The sequence below is a fragment of the Eutrema salsugineum genome, unplaced genomic scaffold (assembly GCF_000478725.1).
Source record: "Eutrema salsugineum unplaced genomic scaffold, Eutsalg1_0 scaffold_10, whole genome shotgun sequence".
Lineage (NCBI taxonomy): Eukaryota > Viridiplantae > Streptophyta > Magnoliopsida > Brassicales > Brassicaceae > Eutrema > Eutrema salsugineum.
Window position 1 is genome coordinate 6,745,989 of NW_006256908.1, and position 21,619 is coordinate 6,767,607.

Below are 21,619 nucleotides of genomic sequence, written 5' to 3' on the forward strand. Positions count from 1 at the left end.
ACATAATTCTAACTTTTCCGTTCATATTACCGTATAATATAAATATTTGTTAAAAGTTTGAGATGTATTAACAGTATTATTTAGCATTATAGTTTTCTAAAATTTAATCAACGAAGGGAGTGTACAACTGGTTTTTCAAACCACATTATAGTGTATGCAATAATTTTTTATTTTTTATATTTTTATTTTGTGTATGAAAAATATATTTTCGATATACATGTATAATTCAAAATTAGTGATTTTAGTTACCAAAATATTTTTAACCCGGTTTTTATATATATTTTTAGTTCTATGAATTTTAAAAAATATATTTTTTTAATATTTAAATTATACATTTGAATTTTACCTATTATTTTATTATTAATTTATAAATAAATCAGAAACGTAAATATATTATATAAGCAACATAAATATCATATCATTTACATCATTATAAATATTTTATATTTCAAATATGACCATTATTTTTCATATGTGAATTATTTTTTTTTTTAAATTCTAGATATTTTTGATAAAAATGTTTAATAGTATAGAAATTATTTAAATTAGAATCTTTAAATCAAATCTAAATTAATATCTGATTTATTATTTTTAATCAAATCAAATCAAATCAAATCTAAATTACCTATATTTAAGGAACTCTAAAATATTTAAATTAATAACTAATTTTTGAAATTAAATATAAATAATTATTAAAATTATTTTTAAACACTTAAAAAAATTAGGAGTGTTTGGAAGCAAGTACTAAATGTGTTTCTGTTTTAATAGAATAGATTAGCCTTTTTTTCCTTAACCAGTTACCACATTGGTGAAGAAAAATTGTAAAAAACGATTAACCATAATGACTCAAGACTCTTTATCGAAGGTGGTTATTTCGGTTAGTCAAATGGTCAACAAAATTGAAATTGTTGCTGATCCAACTCAACAACTGTTCAGCTAAAATCCAAATCAATATGTTCCATTGCTGAAACAAGTAACATCATCAATGCGTCTCTTCAATCTGGATCGTCTCTATCTCAGATCTAATCTGCCATTTATCAACTCATGATCTTAAGGGATCACTGGTACAGTTTCCGAACATGTAGGCTTTATTCACAGTGCCACCAGAGTCTGTCAAATTCAAGCCTATTGTTTCTTCAAGTGATTTTGCTGCTGCTGATCCGAATCATCAACTAACGAGGAAAAGACAAAGGTAGATTTGTCAAAAACGGTGACCAATCTGAATATGAGCTAGCTCAAAATGAAAAGGACTCTTAGATTGATACGATCAAATGATTCACCTCTCCTACAATCTACAATTGTAATTTTAGTTTGTTTTTGCCGTCAAGTGTTTGCCTCGGATCCTTATGTGCGTGTACCTTTAGTGGCAAGGAACATATGAATTTTTCTTCCCTGATAAACAGCCCTCGTTTTATTAACGTGTTTGCTGCTTCTGCCACTATGAATTACCTCTCGCACAAATTAAAACCTTATGTGCAAGAGGATATTGCTTTGTAATTTCAAATTTGGTTAATGCAAAGTTTGATGTTGAACCAAATAAGTTTGATGTTGAACCAAACCTTATATATAATCTGAATTCCCTTATCTACCAGTATTATCAAGCAGGCCCAATATCTTCTTTATATTCGGGTTTATCTCAGTTTTATTTAGTTTTTTACCCGAGAACTAATATTTTCTTGTGTTTTGATTTTTCAATTTTTTCAAATGCAAACCGAAAACCGGACCGAACACACCTCGTATGCATCTGTCTTCACTTTTTTTTTTCCTTTTTTTTTTTTAACATTCACTATATTTTTCCCTAGTTACACATTTATCATCCCTAATTTATATGAATCTGGCAGTTGAAGGCTACAAGTAAGGTTGTGTCGTGATATATATATATATATATATATATATTTCACACTTGCGTTAAAATACACTGCAAAGTGAATGAGGCTATGTATAATCACCCCTTGATCCAATACGACCTTACTTTAAAATTATAAATTACTAGGTGAATACCTCCGCGACACGCGAATTTTTTTTTTATAAGATTTTTTTTTTTATAATAGATCATACTGAACTCTTTTTTATATAAAATTATTCTAAATAATAATATAATACACAATGCTTTTTTTTTTTCTTGAATTAATTTACTTACCTTTTTATACAAGTATGGAGAAATTTTTAAATTTATATAGTTACATGTGATCTTGTTGGCATATCTTACAAGAAAGAAAGAGCATACAAAATTATTTACAGAAAATTATTTTTCCTTTTGGATGCAAAATTAAACCATAGGATTTCCACTTACGATGATGTTAATCACACATTAGCATAAAATTAATTTGAGTGAGACTTATTTTCTCTTAAATACATATTCTAACCATACAATTTCAAAAACATATCTTTGCCCTTTGCTACTCTCAACGTGGGTACTATTTATCTCTTTCCGGAAATCTAAAGGGCAGAACATCTTGAACGGTTTACAAAAGACCTAACAGTTAATATTATTAGCATAAAATTGACTTAAATTAACAACAATTGAGTTAGCATAGGTCTCGTACTCATGCTGAGTTAGAGCCCTAAACAATAACGAACTTCTTTAGAAACTTTGTTTCACAAAACCCTTTCCACTTCAAAGTGACTTCTCTCATTAAAAATTGTAGCACCACTAATAGACAAACATCTTAGAGACGTTATACAAATATAAGAAAGATCCACGGTGGAAGGCTGCCTTTATCAATATTTAGCCAGCTTCATTTAGTTAATCCTCTAGCACAAAAATATTCATTATACACGTCACTTGTAGATCATAATCCTCTTTTTCGTTAGGAAGATTGTAACCTGCATTTATCTATATAGATTCAGGATGAAAAAATAACAGGACAACATAAGCTTATGCAGTGAGAAGTGTTTAAAACGAAGGGTTTAGGAATGTTCCATAAACATGATGGGACCAAAAAAAATATAGACGTTTAAATTAAAAGAGGTTATCATGGTTGCCCTGGTTCTAAGTGATAAAAGTATACCTTTGGATTTAGGAAGCAAGCTCCCTAATTCGTCCAACAAAAGTGTTTTGCTCTAACTGAATTGCAGTTTGTTGTAGACAAGATAACTTTGTCTTCAAATCCTATATTTGAAAGGGAAATAGATTACTGCAAAAAATAGGCAAAAGCTTCTTTGTGAGGCCAAAATCAGAGGCACGTCCCTTGAGTCTCCTTTAACTCTGGTGGGAGGACATATGACATGTAAGTGTTGTTATGAGTTTTCCACAAAAAATACTTTAGCTGAAACAAGAGAGGGTCACTTCTACTAAGACATGTAAGCTTCTGGTTCAAAATTATTGGAAAGAATGGATCCCCGTCGAGCATCAGTGCATTCTACTTGGTCAACATATTAGCTAATGAGAGTCACACATGTTACTGTCTAATTCATTGCTTTGTTCACTCATGTAAGCAAAAATGCGACAAAGCCTATTCAATAAACCTAGCTACCTATCATTTTACAAGAACAGTATCCAATCTCATCAGAATTTTGATGAAATATTTCTGCAAGGGATGAGCAAAACATACACCAATTAAATTTATAATCTTTCTCTTCACAAACCCCATCAATAAAATGTTCGAGTATCAAATCACCCAAAAAAAAACTTACAGGGTTTACCAGAAGTTCCTCTTTGAATTTTGATTGTACTATGGCCTTTTCTTAGCTAACTCTGAAAACCAGATGGAGTGATCCAGTGACAGGTAGCTCAGTAAAAGCTGCTACATGATGTAGCCTATATCCAAGAGAATAATATAAAGCAAGCATTGACCAAGCAAGTAACTCAAATCCATTTCTATACATCTTTCTTAAATTATATTCTCAAAAGCAAAGTACAGAAACTGGAAACTGAAAGTTCCCGATAATTCATGAAGTTAGAAAATATAGCATTACTAATAGCACACATAACAATAATGATCCAAAAACAGAAGAACTCAACTGGAAGCATGCGAGTTTATTACCTTTGAGACAACATAGCGAATACCAGCATTATCATGTAGACCTTGAATTGCTATTTACCTTAATTCCTCTAAGCCTATCACCTTCTTGTTAAAAAAGAGAGAAAACCAGTTAAGAAATGTGATGACGAGAGAGAAGACCCATCTCTTCTCCATGTTTACATAACCCATTGCAGGCTGCAGCAGAGCTGTGATCATGAGACAAGAAATAAGTTTCTGAACAAAATCATGGTGTCTTGGCAATTCAAGACGGGTTTAGTTATCTGTGTAGCCCGAGTCTCTACTATTTGACAGCCTCTTGGAAACATCACAAAAGCTAAATCGCATTCGAGCAAAAGTTAAATTAAATCACGGATCTTTCAGAATCAACAACAATCTTGACTTGAGGATCGTTTCAGACACAAAAAACCTATCAAACAAACACAAATATGAGAAACGTAGGAAGTGTTCCAAAACATAAACAGAAAGAGGAAGAAATCAAAAGACGAAGCGGGCACATTCAGTTGCCAGATTATCACGCACCATCAAGATTAAAACTTGAGTATTATGAAACAATCTAAAGGTATATCATAATTCAATCAAGACGATGACGTCTACTCCCCGTACAAACATCTTTGATCGGGATTCTTCACCAATAAATGAATCAGAGATCTCAGCCGGTAGATTAACTTCGGATAAGCACCTCTTAAAGCGCTTCAAAGTGATAGCCGATTTTGGAAAGATGTAAAAAAACTTTTGTTCGAGATTACCCCGTATCAATTTAATCATCTGTCGTACATATAAAGCATCAAATAGCATAACGCTTCTCCCACACCGCCGATACCATCAGTATCTCGAAGCGGCGATTTAGCTCTACTGCACTGTAAATTTTCAGTTACTTAGTCCAATAACCAAAGAGAGAAATTTAAAATGGGATCGAGAGCGAAAACCATATAACTGAAGTACGATGACTGACTGTGATGAAGAAACCTGGAAACTGGAAACCATAGACGAAGAAGAGATCGAAGAGATGAAGAGGAAAGGTCAATCCAAATTAAAAGTTTTTTCAGACTTTTCGTTGTTTTTCTGTAACAATTAGAGTGACACGTGTCACTTTTTTAGGTGATGACGTGTCAAGCTACGGGAGAAAGTCCTTTCTCTTTTATATATAAGACTAGATAAAACTCCGCGTGTACACGCGGTAATTTTTATATATATAATAGTTTAGTTTATCAATAATATATATATATATATATATATATGCAAATTTAAATTTTTTAAATCATGATAGAATTATGTAATCGAAAATCACTTTCTATGGTTATCTCTTAAAATTATTATTAGACATATATCTGTCTGTTTATTACATATTTTCTGTTTTTTTTACTTATGAAATAAAGTTAACAAATACGTACACTCATCGATACACAATAAAATACAAAATATTTTGTTTCAGCTTAGCTTTAAATCTTATCTCAAATCCTTTGAGTTCTGCTTAGGGTAATAAATATTAAAAACAATAATTTCTTTCTAAATATTCTTTTTTTTGTTAAAATAAATATGAAATTCGGACGTCAATAGAATAAATATGATAAAGTTTGGGCATTATATTCTCCTGATACATAAAGAATTTTGTCTATGTGACAGAAAAATAAGGCGCTACGTAAAAGAATTTTATAGCTAATTTTATATTGAGTTAAACATTCACTATATGTCAGTCTTATGTATTTACAAAAGATGTACAAAAACTATAAACAGAAATTAAACAGAAAAAAAAAAATACCTCCAAAACTTCAACTTCGTTTGTTATATCATCTGCTCTAAACCTAATATTGTTAGGCACCAGAGCATTACAAATACAAAAATATCATAATTGTTCATGTATGCAATAAATAGAAATTATTTATGATTTTTTAAATGTTTTGCAAACAACAAAAAATGTCACATAAAACTCTAAATTAATTTGAAAACAAGAAATAATTATTTTAATGGCTCATAAAGTTTTTTCTTATATATACATAAAATTGGAATATTGATATATATATATATATATATTGTGTAATTACGCTACATACAGCTTGTTCCTAACTCTCTTTCTATGAGGGAAGGATTGGTTATCATTGCCTCCTCGTAGACACGTAGAGTGATTATATCCATGTACTTGATCGCATTTCTGATCTGAAACACCAAAAGCCACAATCACTAAAACAAAAGTAACACAAAAAATCTGTATTTTGGATATGTTATTTGAAAACCTTAATTCTTTTCCAATGTTGGTTATGAACGTGACTACAGTGGCGCTATATCTGATTTCTGGAGTTCTTTGAGCGTATAAGAGAAAGCTGAAAAATAGGTGGAATGCTACTCTATTTTATAATAACATATGATTATGGCTATTGATTCTTCGAATTTATTTTAGTATCGTTCAATTTTCTCGGGTGTGCTTTACGAAGTGGTAACATTACAAGTTCAATGCATTTTCTTTTTATTGTAAGAGAATGACTTTTCGAGATATAAACTATTTTTGTATTTATGTCATGGTTGATGAATTAATTTTTTTTTTGGGATTGAGAAAATTAATTTTTTCAAAAACTGATGTGTCAAAAGATGGAATGCTTATATGTCAAGCTTGTGAGACTCAACTGAGTATTTATATAATAGATTTTTGGAATTGCTATGCTCATTACTAATTGAAAATCCTTTAAAGTTTTAGCGTTAAATTTTCTTTTGACTGACAGGATTTGTTGCTCTTTTGGTAAGGTGGAATTCTGAAAATAGATTTGACTAAAATGATAGAATATGGATAGTTAAAGGTAAATTCATGAATTGCATACCAAGTATATCGATATGATCATTTTGTTTTGACTCAATTCTTATTGCTCAACATTTATGAAAAGGGTAATGACGAGAAAAAAAATCAATTCGTTCTTCCTAAATAAATTCTGTTCACTAAAATTATGTTAAAAAATTAAATACATTAAAAGAAAAGTTCATAATTTTTTAAGTAAAAAATCGGTGGGATTTAATTTATTAAACAGACTTTGGATTTTTGGAATGAGATTTTACTTCAACTATAGGGGCAAGAACACAAATATATTTTTCTTTTGTTCCGTTTCACTTATTTGTCTTAGCTCAAGAAAATTAAATAAATTAATTACAAAATTTAAAGCACTGTGAAGAAGAAGAAGAGAACCGTAAGCGTTATCTCCGTCGACCATACTCTGCCATTGTTATACCTTGGCTTAGCTCGAAACCTATTCCCTCTCCCTCTCCCTCTCCCTCTCCCTCTCCCTCTCCCTCTCCCTCTCCCTCTCCCTCTCCCTCGTCCCAGACTATGAATTCACCGACACTCCTTCTTCGATCACCGTTGCGAATGGAACCGACGGTAATGCCGCCGGAGTCTCAATTCGAAGAGGAATTTGTTCACGTGGATGAGCCAAGGCCTCTCGGAGATATCTCGGTGAAGGATGAGGAGAAGGAGGAGCTGCACGATGAGTGGAAAGCCAAGGAGGAGGAGGAAGAACATAGCGATTCCGGTTCAGTGATAACCGGCGTCGATTCGATCGTTGGTTCTGGTGACGATGATAACTGCGTTCGACCGGATTACGGAGAGCGTCCGGTGGAGACGGCGAAGCTGGAGCTGCCTGAGGAATTCGCGGAAAGCGTTATGGTTCTAACGTGCGAGTCCAACGACGAGGGTGGATCTTGCGACGTATAGTTGATTGGCACTGCTCATGTCTCACAGGTATCCTCTTTAAAAATTGAAACTTGGTGAATGGTTTTTGTGGTTTTGTTGAAATGTTGGAATTGAAAATGAAGAACTTTCATCAAAGATTAGATTTTTTTTTTTAATTAGCTTGGATTTGGTTTCGTATAAGCATGGAAAATGGTTAACACATTGGATTTGCTTGATGGGACTATAACATATTTAGCATTCATACGCATTTGATAGTTGTTTTGATCTTTGTATAGGAATCTTGCCGAGAAGTTGAAGCTATAGTCAGCTTCATGAAGCCACAGGTTCTTCTCCTTTACAGTTTCATTAAGGATTGAGCTTTTTTTATATCCTCTTTCTCTGTTTTGAGTACGTGGCTGATGATTGCAGGTCGTCTTCGTTGAGCTGTGTCCAAGCCGATTGTCTGTTCTCACGCCTCAGGCTTTGAAGGTTTGCTTCTACATGACTCTTATAACATGTCCAGTTTCAGTTTTACTTCTTATCATTTATGATCATCTAACAGTGTGATATCCTGTGAAAGATTGCGCATCATCTTTGTTGCTTCTTTTGCTATAAGATGATAATAATCATTGGCGTCTCTGTTTATGGTCTAAACAGAGGATGTCCGAATTTTCTATTGGAATTACTATGTATGAGCTGCTGGTTGGAATTTTTTTTTTTTTTTTTGTAGAGAATGTTCACTTGGTTATATGCAATGATATAGCTCACTTATTTTTTCTAGCTCTTCTAGCCATTTTATTGATTCTGGAAAGGTGCGATGTTTTGGTTTTTTTCCAGGTTCCGACCATGTCGGAAATGATAGACATGTGGAAGAAGAACCATAACACATTCGGAATAGTTTACGGATGGTTTCTTGCAAAGGCATGTTTCCTCGGTTTAGATCTTCTTTGATAATATGTTAAATTTTACGTACCAATAGTTTACATCCTTTTCTTATGTTAGATCGCCAGCAAGCTTGATGTTTTACCTGGTGCTGAGTTTCGTGTGGCATATGAGGAGGCAAACAAATATGGTGGCAAGGTGATTCTAGGTGACCGTCCAGTACAGGTGACTTTGGTGATTCAATAATATATATCCATAGTCTTAAGCATTTCTTCTCTTTCTAATCACTTTTTAATCAGTGTTCCACTTGGTATTTATTTTCTTTCGGGATTTGTTGAAGCAGGTCACGTTAACAAGGACATGGGCTAAAATGCCTCTATGGCACAAAGTAAAGTTTTTGTACAGCTTAGTGTCTCAAGCTGTCTTTCTCCCGAGCCCTGAGAAACTTGAGAAGATGGTACAATGTCTTTGCTTCCTTCTTTTTTTCCTTTTAAGCTTATGTGATTCAGTCAAGTGTATATATTAAGGTAAAGATTATATTGTATGGCTTTAGCTGAAAGATATGAACGATGTGGATATGCTAACATTGGTGATTCAAGAAATGAGCAAGGAATTTCCATCTCTCATGGAGACACTTGTGCATGAGCGAGATAAGTTAGTACTGTATTCCTCTATCTATATTTATAGTTCATCAGATTAATTGGACGCTTTCTCTGAAGCTTGCGTTATCAGTATTTCTGCTGAATGTGTATCTTGTTTGACACTTCATGAAACCCAAAACGTCTCTCCTGAAGTTCTAAGCACCATGATGATGATAGTAGTCTTTGTTGGTTTCCACCTTTCAAGCTCCTCTTTCCCTTAAGTTGTTAACTAGCAATCTTAAAACATTGAATTTCCAGAAAATTTTCTTGATCTTTAAGCAAAATGTTACATTATATCTCAGGTACATGGCATGTATGTTGTTAAGAGTTGCAAGTGAGCATAGCTCGGTGGTAGCAGTTGTTGGTAGAGGGCATCTTCAAGGGATCAAGAAGAACTGGAATCAACCTATTAATGTTAGTCGTCACAATCTTTTCAATCTCGATTTCATTTATACATGACTTATTAAGGTTCTTGTATTTCAGATGAAGGATCTGTTGGAGTTGCCGACGAATAAATCGATTTTTAGTGTAAAGAAAATCTTGAAATCTCTGGCGATTGTAGTCGCCGGGACAGCCATAGTTTCCCGCATATATCTTGCAACCAGAAGTTAAATCATTTCAAGGCAGAGATAGTTTCTCATGAGAACAAACAGGAAAAAAGTTAGACGCAATAACAGATGATTTACATAGATTTTCAGTAATTGTTATAATCTATGTTGTCATCAATTTCTTTTATTTTTGGTTAATCGGTTGAATAGTTTCATCACAGATACAAATCATTTTTGTTTGTTCCATTTCTCAAACCTTTAGTTAATTTACACACACAAATATATATACACTATCGTCATTCCACTAACTGCCTAATCGAATATCATGCAAAATTCAATTTATTATCACGTATTAGACCCAGAGTGTTATATAACAGACACACACACACACAATGACACAAACAAGACCCAACTAAACATCATCAAGTTAGTATCATGAATTTCTTATTTTCCCTCAAAGTCTTCTTCACATGCATTTCAACAACTCGCATTCTTCACTGTGTATATAAAGATGTATATATACTACGCATTGTGAAATCATAGTCCATTTTTTTTTCCTAAAAACATTGGAAAAAAAACCACAATTTTTTTTAAATTCAAAAAAAATGATAGTGACAATTGTATCATACACACAAGAATTCACCATGGAAATCGGAGAACAAGAATCAGTGTTGGAAATCAAGAAACGTTTAGGACAGTTTCTTCAGATCCCAACATCTTCTTTAACTCTCTTTGTCTCTTGTTGGGAACTTCTCGACGGTCTCGACATCGAAGATTACCCAATCATCTCTCACGGCACCAGAATCGACCTCACCGTAACTCCCTTTTTCACCGAACCACCACCGTCTTTTACTAGCCCCGCCGTTAAAAAATTCCACGTTACCGTCAAGTTCCCGTCAAAACAGTTCACCATCGAAGTAGACGGAACCGAAACGGTAAACTGTAATGTTTCATCTCAAATCTTGTTCCAGTTTTATATGAGTTCTTAATATTAACTTAAAATGTTTTTTGCAGGTAAGTAGCTTGAAGGACAAGATTCACATTGTGGAGAATACACCGATAAAGAGAATGCAGTTATACTTCTCAGGGATCGAACTAGACGACGATTTTCGAAACCTAAACGAATATGGAATCAGAGAATTCTCAGAGATTGTCGTGTTTCTCAAGTCAATCAACCGAGCTAAAGACGTTGCTCCTGTGAGGACACTCTGTTTCTTGGTGCAGACGTCATCGGCTTTATACAACGGTGCAAGAATACCTGTGGAGATTAAGGATTCTTGCACCATCTCGGAGATGAGAGAAGGGTTACAAGCGAACAAGACGTTGCCACGAGACGAGTATATATTCGTGCACAAGCAACGGATTATGCGAGAGAATTGTAGTCTTCGGTGGCATGGTGTTGAAAATGGTGAGACTCTTTTTGTGTTTAAAGGATCTATTAGTCGTGGAGGTTACTGAGAGATTTGCATAATAAAAACCCTTCGTTTTCACGTCTTTTTTTTATATGTAAATAATAAGTCCCTCTCAAGAACTGATGAGGCTATGGTGTTGATTCTATATTTAATCTATAATTTTCTATTTATATATTGCATTATCTTTGACCAAAAAAAAAAAATATTGCATTATCTAAAAGTCATCAGGTACTTCAACGCTGAAATTAAAAATATACAATAGAGTTTGGGTAATGCAATGTAAATGTATGATAAAACGAAGGGTACATGTCTTATTCAACACAATATTGTCAAAATTAAGGTAATTACATAATCAAATAAATCCCTTCAAAAGGACCATATAAAAGATTGATATCTAATTGATTATACGATACAACTTCAAAATGTTAGACTTGATTTATTAGGTTTCCAAACAAGTCCTCGTGTATATTAACGCTGTAATTAAATAATCTAATTTGTGAAACGCAAATGTATGGTAAAACAGTTTTGTTCTCATTTTGTTACGGACTCAACATTGGTAGTACGATGCAATGTATGGTGAAACATAATCGTTTTTGTTCTTAATTATTTTGTTACTCAACCAAAGTTAGTTCGTCTGGTATCACGTCCGGATGAATAGCCAAGTATTAGTTCAGAGTTGCTTTTCTTTGGGGCTATTTCTGAATTTGAGTTTGTTCGTGAAAATCGAAATAGTCATGTTAAAGCAGATTTTATACGCACAGTATCCATGATAATTATAAAAAAGTTGTTGGAGAATAATTACTTCCCATATAACAAATCATAATGAACTTCTAACCACTCGGCTATTCCGTTAGAAGAAGAAGAAAAAGAAGAAGAAGAATTAAGAAGAAACTATATAGATCATTAAACTTCATTAACTTGTTTACTTGTAGTCTGTAGACAAGATAATCACAAAAGCAAAAGATAATAAAAAATGGAAATGGTTAAGAAGATCTAATAAAGAAACTCTAGGTTTCCACATTATTATTTCCTTCTTCACTCTCTCTTGCTTTCTTTTGTCCATCATCAACATCATAATTATCATCATCCTTTGTTTCCTCTCCATTCCTCTTCTGTTCTTCTCTATCTTCTTCTTTTTCTTCATTCTTTAACGCTTTATCTTCCTCTTCACCGTCTATTTTCTCCGTTGCCTCTTCCTCTTCCTCTTCTTCTCCGTTTCCTCTTTTACTCTCTGCTTCCGACGACGAAACCTCCTCAATAGAAGCATCATCCTCACCATCTTGAGATCTCTCTTCCTTGTAAACCAAATCAGGATGCTTAAAGAACAAATATACACGAGAATCTTCTCTCACTCCTAAATCTATCAACATCATTTCATCTTCATTTTCCATCACCATTCTTCTCTCCTCTTCATCTCCGATCACAAGTATCAAACGCTTTACCGATAATTTCACCTCCGTCGCAATCTTCTCCTTTAATTCCTTCACCGTCGCATTTTCACTCACCTCCGTATCTATAAATGTCCCTGTTATTATCTCCACACTCACCTTCATTGCTTCAACTCTCTCCACCTAATGTTGTGATTTTGATTGTTAAGACAACTATTCATTTCTTCTTTCTTCTGTTTCTTTGTGTTTCACTTTTGTGATCTGCCCTCTCTCTCTTTTTATTTTTTGGTTTCTGATTTCAATATCTTGTTGTTTCGTATGAAAACATGAACTAACCAAACACACAACGCATACGATTTTCGTTTTTAATTCAATATCTAATACCGAATATTTTGTTTGATTTTATAGTAATTAATTAATATCTTGTTTCATTTGAATTCAGTTGCGGATATCTTGCAACCACAGTTTTAATACACTTTGACTAAGTATGATTCTTCCACAAACTATCCCCTCAAGTTTAGGGAACTGATTAACAACAACAACAACAAAAAACGAAAAAGTTTTGGGCAACTACATGATGAACAAATTCATAGATTTACTAGGATGATTTCTCTTATAATATATATGGTTCTACGTCTAATAATGTGTAAAAATTTTAGAAAAAGAAATATAAGGGTTTTTTTTTTTGATAAAATGAAATATATGGGTAGTCACTCTAAATTTTGCAAGTAATCTTTAAAACAAATTAATATGTATTAAACCATATATATAATATAGTCTTAATTAATATTTTGTCTAACAACCAAGGATCGCGTTATTTAGATTTTAATTAAAGCTAAACAACATAAACACAAAGCAAGACAACAATAAGCAATTGCAATGACTAATAAAACAATAAGACGTAAGGCTATGTGAGCGCTGAATCCAACACAATTCAGTTCTTAACGATACGGATAATAGAATCAGAAAGAGAAGATGAAGAAATTCGTTTATTAATCTAAATGAAATACAAATAGAATTGTTAGAGAGAATCTAAGTTATTCGAAGGTAAAAATTGTGGATCCCTTTCACTGTGACCTCTGTTGTATTGTATCCGCACACGAGGTTATATAAGTAAATGTATTTAGGTGGAGCTCGGAGATTCTTGTTTGATTAGAGGTGAGATCGATGTGGTATTTTTCGAGGTGATGTAACGAGATCAAGTAAATGAGGTAAGAGTTGAAGATTCTGAGTATCGAGTGTTTTTCTCTTTTTTCTTCGATTACGGATCCCGTCATAAATGAAGTTACAGGGCTATTTATAGTGTTCAAATTAGGTTACATCTCGGTCAGAGTAGCTTGGGCGGCCGGGCAGATAGACCTGACCGACCGTCTATTAGAACGTCGTGCTGGCGAGCTGTTTCATCTACGTCGACGTGGCGAGCTGTCCCATCCGTGTCGAGGTGGCGAGCTGCTCCTTTGATATAAAAAGGTCATCTTCCCGAACGACCTTGTTTCACTCTTTGCGCATGGGCTTGGTGGTCTTCGATCTTACTGGGCTTTCATTTCGCTAACGGGCCTAAATAAAATTACGAAAAGGGGCTGTGCTCAGCCCACCTACAACAACCTCCTCTTTAGATTTATAGCATCTTATCCATAACCAAGAATCTTTTGCATTTATTATGTGATTCATTATGTTTTTATTTTCTTGATTTGCTATTACTCCACATTAACTCGATAGTTACAATCGGAAAATTGATTTTTTCCAATCTGAATTTCACGAAGATGTTAAATTTATGCTCGAACTTGCATATGGTGCTTAAAAATACTTAATCACTATTATAATTTAAATTTCATCCATAATCTTTGTTTTTCGTGCTTAAATCTATTTTTGTCTAGTGTTAAGTTGCAGTTAAATCTAATCTACGTGATGCCACGTAAACAATAATTCGATTTGGGCCGTCGAATTTTGAGGGAAAAAATGATAAACGACATCGTTTTAACTTGTGATGCAAAAAAAATTAAACTGTTTTGTTAAAAAAAAAAATTTCTCTATTTTGTCTTCAACCTCTCGACACGAACTAGGGATTTCAAAATCCAGTTCTTCAATTTCTCGATTCTTCGAGGTCGTGAATGGACGAGGTGATGACAGTGGCGGATGCGGGATCGTTAGTAGGCGGAATAGGGCATTTTATAGATCTCTTCCGTCGCAGAATCTGCTCCCTCACAATCTTCCGATCTTCTCTGCTTTTCTTGCATTCACTCTTGCTCAGTTCCTCAAAGTTTTCACTACTTGGTCTGTTCAACGATACTTTCCGATCTGCTATGATTTTGATTCGTTTCCCCCCAGCTCATTGGCTTATTTCGATTCTCTGTTGAGATGAATTCAAGAGATTGTTTTCGTTTTTTGTTCTCTCTTACGTTTTGATTAGTGAAAAATTCTAGTGAAATTGAATGACTTTTTCGCTCCAATTTGACAATTTATTACTGTTTGGTTTTCGTTTCCAATTAGATTCTTTAAAATTTGAGAACTTTTGATTACTCTCTTTGTGCTTAGTTGATTTTTGTTTCAGAACTTGAATGGTGGCTTTTGTGCAGCTATATATATGTTGTAATTAACATACAGAGCTAAAGAAAGTCTTAGATAGAAATAATGGATTTGAGAACATGAGATTTCAGAAGTAAATTTCTCAGTTGTTTCATGATGTATGTTAGATGTTCATGTATAAAAAAAAGAACTGTCGAAAAGAGAATTAATGAGCGACGGTACTGTGAGAATCACTATAAGACGAAACTGAGAAACACAGTATAATATAGAGAGAAAATGTGAGAAATCATAACTGTTTTGGCATTGCTGTATAAAATTCTCAAATCCCTAGTATTAAATCCCTAGTTCGTGTCGAGTGAGAGTTTGAAAGGTTGAAAACAAAACAGAGACAAAAAAAAAAAAATTAACAAAACAGTGTCGTTTTTGTTTTTTGTTTTCCTCCAAAATTCGACAGCTCAAAATAACATCATTGCGTACGTGGATGCCACATAGACTAGGCTTAACACCAACTTAACACCGTTTAGATGAAAATAGGTTTAAGCACAAAAAACTAAAGTTATGGATGAAATTCAAATTATAACGAAGATTGAATATTTTTAAGCACCGTATACAAGTTTAGACATAAATTTAACATTTTTGCAAAGTTCAAGTATACAAGTTTAGACATAAATTTAACATTTTTGCAAAGTTCAAGTTGAAAAAAGCCAATTTTCCGTTACAATCTTATGTTTTTCGAAAGAGTTTGAAGAAAGCTAAGAGATCTGAGCAAACTGAGCAAGCTTAGAGAGTTGAGAAGGCTGAGCAAGCTGAGAGAAGCTGAGTGATTTGAGCAGTTAGTATCCACTGGCTGCCATTGTCTTGATTCAGACTAGAACTAGCTGAAAACATAAAATTCACTGAACTTTCGTGGGTTTAACAACGTTTTCAGCTATTATCATGAGCATTTTGAACTTGTTCACACCAACGTGTAGCTAGATAGTTAAAAAATTTAAAAAGGCTAACAAGATTAGAAATTATGGGAAACACATTGGATCATTAGCAAAGTAATTGATTAGAGCACTACAAGAAAAACATCATTTTACAATGGCCGAAATGGTCGTTATTTCGTCGTAATAGGACTATTACGACGGACTACCGACGATTTCGAAATTGTCGTAAAGTCATCGTCGTAATAGACAAATCGTCGTAAAATCGTCGTATAATATACGACGGTTTCGTTTCGTCGTAACATCGAGGGAAACAAAATCGTCGTAAATGCGTCGTATAGTTTACGACGATTGTACATCGAATTGCATCGACTTGGTCTTCGCCTGGACCGTCGTTAAGTGGTCGTTAAAGGTCGACGTAAAATTGTCGTAAAATGTACGACGCACAAATCGTCGTAAATCAATCGTAAAGTATTTAATCATTTCGTCATAAAATCGTCGTAAATTACGGACGTATAATCGTCGTATTTGTCGTCGTACATTTTAGTCGTAAATTCGTCGTAGTATTTACGACGAATGTACGACGGTTTTAATAAAGATATTACGACGATTATACGACGTTTAATATAATTGAAAATTAAAAAAAGAAATAATTCGAATTAAAATTTAAATTAAAAAAAAATTTACAATTTAAAATTTATTAAAATTTGAAATTAAATTAATTGTAATTTACATAAAAACCCTACAGCTCTAAATCTAATTCTAAATCTATATCGTCGATCCCGTCACCGGCCTCCTCCCCATCGTCCTTGCCGGGTCATCGGTTTGATGCTTCCGCCGGCGCCTGATCTCCGGCTCTAGGAGGCTCAACCCCGAGAGATCGGAACATCTCCTCGTCAGTCTGCACCGGCGGTTGCGTCCTAGTGGATGACCCGGCGGCAGACGATCCGACAACCCCATCAGCCCGCAGCTTGTCCAACTGCGCCATGAGCACCGGGTTGTCGGCTCTCATGATCTCGAAGAGACCGTAGAGCTGGTCGATCCTCGTCTCGTAACGGGTCCGCATCTGATCGATCTCCTGGCAGATAACCGGATCCGGAACCCGGACGTGACCAGTCGCCGTAGCTCTTGGGGTATCACGGATGGACCCCATCCCTAATATCCGCCCCTTTTTCTTTGGGGCAACCTACAAATATTTAAAAACATTATGGTTAGAAATTTAACTTAAAACTAAAGTTACATTAATTAAATATAGTAATTAAATTTACCTCTTCGAAGATCTGGTCCATCTCTGCCACCGTCAGCGCCGGGGTCGATTGGACCGAGCTACATCCGGGAGACGTTTGACGCGCCTGCTGAGTCAGTTGCGTCTGTCGCTCCTCGATCGCCGCACAGACGGCGTTGTAGATCTCCTCCGCCCGAGGATCCGGGAATTCACCGTTCCGCTTTTTATGCGTTTCGGCAAAAACCTTTGTCATTGGAGGAAGTTCTCTTCCGTTATTTTCAACCTACAAAATCAAAATGAAAAAATTAATTAGTATCGAGAAATAAGAGTTAATTATTTGAAAACAAAAAAATTAGTAATTTTAATTTACTTACCATCATAAGCCGTCTTCTGGCAAAATGAATCTGGCCGGAAGTGTGCGGAACGTTCTTCCGATTTCCCGCATCGTCAGTAGCATTTCCTGAAAAATATTTTTATTAGAATCTATTATAAGAAAACAAATAATGTAAATATTATTGGAATTAACTACTTACCTAGATCCAGAACACTTGGCGGCCGTAGTCTGGTTGTGCGGATCCAACCAGTACTAGACAAGGCCCCGCCAGAAGGTATTGGCCATAGGCGCCGGCTAGGCCTTGTCGCCGTCAACCTCCACTTCCGTTTCCAGTCGGAAACGGTGTTGTTGAGGCGGAATTTGACCTTCTCTTTGAAGGCCGTCTCCACACGTCCGTGTGCGGATGTTTCTCAATGCCAGTTTTGCTAGGAAAAAAAAAGAAGTTAGTAATTATTGTAAAAAGTTAAAATTTAAAATTAAAATTAAACGAAATTGTAAATTACTTACCGCAAAACACTTGAACCAAGTGTCAAGTGTGGCCTGATCCAGCTTCTTCCAGCTGGTATGGGGTTGTACGAAAAACCCCTTGATGATATCCGCAACGTTACGACTGACTGCATTGTCGGTCGTAAACCTAGTCAAATGGAAAGAGAAAAGTAAATTAATATCAAATATATAAGAATAAATATTAATTAATTTAAAAATATTGTAGGAAAAAAATTACGTACCAAAAGGTGCCCGGGCTTCGATCCGGGTCGAGTTTGTTCATGGTCTCACGACCGGGTTGCGCCAGAAGATCCTGTACCGTAAACTGGGCATACGGTACAGGCGGGATCGGATCAGCCTCAGGATCGGCCTGTGCGGGAGCCGCTGGTTCGGCTGGTGGTGGTGGAGGCGGTGCCGCGGTACAACGACCGGTTGGGAAACCGTCCGTTGTGTTCCCGAGGACTCCGGGATGGCTGATCCGGTCGCCGATGTAGACGGGGCCGTACCGTCAGAATCGACGAGCTGTCGGTAGTGAAATCTCTTAGCCCGATGAGCCATATCGACAGAATCTACAAAATTTTAAAAAATTTGTTACTAATTTTACAAATATTTATTTAAATTTACAAAATCCGGGCCTATCTAAATTCCGAAACCTAAAGATAAATTCCGAACCTAAATCTAAATTCCGAACCTAAATCTAAAATAATATGTAATGAAATTAATTTAAAAAAAAAAACTTACAACTTTTGGCTGGGAGAGTAGGGAGAGAGGGAGTGGTTTAGGGATTAGAGAGAGAAAGTATTGTAGAGAGAGAGAGGAGAAGAGATGAATGAGCGACGAAAGGGGGAAAACTCGCGTCCCTTATATAGATTTTGTGATCGTCGTAAAATCGTCGTAATTTTACGACGGTTTTACGACGATTCGGTTGTATAACAGTCGGTCCACTGCATGACATGACACATGTCGTGATGGGAGCATTTGACCGTTACGACGGTTTTACGACGATTAAACCCAAAACCGTTGTAAAATCGTCGTAACGTCTAAACATTTATAACCTCGTACCTCGGATCAAGAGCCTATCCGGTATCCCATTTATAAGATTTAGGGTTTACTCACTTTTTTAAAAAACATCGTAAAACCGTCGTACATTTACGATTATATTACGACGGTTTTACGATGTTTTTTAAAAAAGTGAGTAAACCCTAAATCTTATAAATGGGATATTGCATAAAGAACAATGCAATTGTTATTGTATCCTAACATATAACAAAAGGTTTACAACTTTGCATGTATGATGGATTTATGACATTAGATAGTAAAAATTGAAATTCCGTAATCTAATATATAACCTTTCACTTAACATTTACGAAAACATGCATGGACTTGTAAATATGTATGTTTTTTTTCAAATTTTTGATTTTGATCAGATTGATAGCATTTCATATAAAATAAGATAACCAATCAAAAACATTTGTGAAATACCTTACAACCAATAAGATATAAAAGATTTAAATTCTTGGATTTCAACATTACGACGAGTTTACGACGAAATAGTGTACTCGTCGTAAAACCGTCGTAACTTTACGACGATATTACGATAGTTCGTCGTAAAGACGTCGTAATGTTGAAACCCTATTCATTCAGGGCTTAAAACCTAGACTTAGGGTTTAGAGTTTAGAAAAACCGTCTTAAAACCGTCGTAAAATCGAATTTTAGGGTTTTTAAAAAATTCAAACAAACAAAGTTACAAATTACATAATAACAAACATTCACTAAATAAAATGCATGAAACTCAATCAGATTCATCTTCCTCTATTACTTCATCACCATCACCGTCTTCTTCCGCCAAATCGTCATCATCGGTTTCAGCAAACTCATCATCACCTTCTTCATCTGTATCATCGGGAAGATCTTCAACTTGCCTGTTCTGAGGGTCTATTAAGAAAATCTCCTCATCAACATCTAGTTCAGACAGATCTACGCAAGTGTCCTGTTGAAGTGGAACATCCTCAACTCCTACAATCTTGCCCCTCGGAGCCACTTTAACTACAGCTAACCATGAAATTCCTGTTGATCGAACTCGAGAGTATGGCAGAAACGTTACCTATTCTGCTTGAGAAGCTAATATAAATGGCTCAAACCTGTTGTACCGTCGTGATTTGTTCACGTCAACAACTCCAAACTTGTTTAGACGTACCCCTCGTCCAACAGTTGGATCAAACCAATCACATTTGAAGAGAACAGTTTTCAGCCTTAACAATCCAGGATACTCTACTTCAATTATTTCTTGCACAACTCCATAAAAATCGATTTCAACCCTCACACAAACTCCATAGTTAGTTGTCGCCCGCTTTGCACCGTGACGGTATGTGTGAAAAACATAGCTCCGAGTGAAATACATTGAGGCTGTAGTTATTTTTGCCATCGGACCTAGTAGTAACTCATGGAACCATGTTGGAAATTCATCCGGATCATTCAGGTCCACCTAATAAGAAACAAATTCTGCTTTTATTTCTTGATTTCGATATATAGCAAATTAAAGTAGTCTTTTAATTAAAATTTTATTAAGAAAAAAATCGTTTGGCATCTACATTAGGTTCCTCAACAGCATTACCAGTATGCGTTTCATGAAATGCATCAGTCACCATTTCGTGCATCCTATCATGATCTACAATTTGATCATATTGATACTGATTAGGCTTGATGACCATAATTCGATTCATCAATATCAACATGACTTTGATAATTACTACTACTACCAGCATTTCCATGAGTATTACTGCCATATCCTTCTCCATGTAGATACCAAACAAAATATTGCGGCATAAACCCTCTATTTAATAAATACACACGGTTTTGGTTAGTGTATACCTCGTATTCTTGCATTTCAAACAAGGACAAAACATCTTCCCACTATCTTTCGTTCTCTCCATATTTGTAGCCTGAAACATAAATATTTCTAACCCGTTCTTGAACTCTTCTGTCAACGTCCCATCTGAATCTTTACGTATATACATCTAACTTCTTAGCTCGTATATAGACATCTTGAAAATAAACTCAAAATACTATCTCTTTTTATTGATTAGACAATTGTGTCACGATCTAGCCACGTGAATGGAGTAAATTAACCTTATAATATTATTACTTCTTCTTTTCAAAGTAATATAACTCTTAATTCGGGTTTCCAGCAATGGACAACCCAATATATAAGGATTTACAACACTAAACTAAAATTTAAGAGACCTACAATGGGTCTCAAAGATGAAGATGCTCTTATGTTTGAATGATATTGTGTTGTGATTGAAAAAAGGAATGAAGATCTATTTATAGGAAAATTTCGGGCTTTACAACGCTTTTACGACGAAATTTTACGACGAATTTACATTCAAAAATATTATTACGACGAGTTTACGACGATTATGCGATAAAATCTATCTCCTGCAATTGTTAGGTAAACATGTTTTAAATGTTTTCCACCTAACTTCTTTTCGACGTACTACGTCGTAATATGTACATCGAAATGCAGTCGTCGTATATTCGTCGTAATGTTACATCGAATTTACGACGATTTTACATTTACTAGCAAATCTCTCGTTTTCGATGTATAATCGTC

General features: G+C 34.7%; 3 protein-coding genes and 1 long non-coding RNA gene across 4 annotated transcripts; 2 read left to right on the forward strand and 2 right to left on the reverse strand.

The window, feature by feature from the left end:
* Positions 1 to 2,462: 2,462 nt before the first annotated feature.
* On the reverse strand, positions 2,463 to 4,999 carry LOC18027882. The gene is made up of 2 exons (XR_002896535.1): positions 3,012 to 4,999; positions 2,463 to 2,826 (listed from the first exon to the last, which is right to left on the reverse strand). It is a non-coding gene; the product is annotated as an uncharacterized LOC18027882 (long non-coding RNA).
* A 2,313-nt stretch (positions 5,000 to 7,312) lies between these two features.
* LOC18027884 (traB domain-containing protein) lies at positions 7,313 to 9,950 on the forward strand. Its single transcript, XM_024148113.1, is given in 9 exon segments — positions 7,313 to 7,707; positions 7,935 to 7,982; positions 8,068 to 8,127; positions 8,476 to 8,559; positions 8,641 to 8,745; positions 8,864 to 8,977; positions 9,074 to 9,174; positions 9,464 to 9,575; positions 9,645 to 9,950. Coding segments are annotated over 9 exon segments (1,125 nt in total). The 5' UTR covers positions 7,313 to 7,335; the 3' UTR covers positions 9,774 to 9,950.
* A 403-nt stretch (positions 9,951 to 10,353) lies between these two features.
* On the forward strand, positions 10,354 to 11,167 carry LOC18027885. Its single transcript, XM_006410305.1, has 2 exons — positions 10,354 to 10,644; positions 10,724 to 11,167. Exons 1-2 carry the CDS (start codon positions 10,354 to 10,356, stop codon positions 11,165 to 11,167), a joined length of 735 nt encoding a protein of 244 aa, XP_006410368.1.
* Positions 11,168 to 12,128: 961 nt separating this feature from the next.
* On the reverse strand, positions 12,129 to 12,674 carry LOC112081578 (nuclear polyadenylated RNA-binding protein 3). The gene has a single exon (XM_024148341.1). The coding sequence runs from the start codon at positions 12,672 to 12,674 to the stop codon at positions 12,129 to 12,131; it is 546 nt and encodes a 181-aa protein (XP_024004109.1).
* Between the last annotated feature and the right edge of the window lie 8,945 nt (positions 12,675 to 21,619).

Excerpts from the sequence above, each read along its gene's own strand:
- LOC18027885 (XM_006410305.1), top strand. The coding sequence starts at position 10,354 with ATGGAAATCGGAGAACAAGAATCAGTGTTGGAAATCAAGAAACGTTTA. Across the intron at positions 10,645-10,723 it reads AAGTAGACGGAACCGAAACG|GTAAGTAGCTTGAAGGACAA; the intron begins GTAAACTGTAAT and ends TGTTTTTTGCAG.
- LOC112081578 (XM_024148341.1), bottom strand. The coding sequence starts at position 12,674 with ATGAAGGTGAGTGTGGAGATAATAACAGGGACATTTATAGATACGGAG.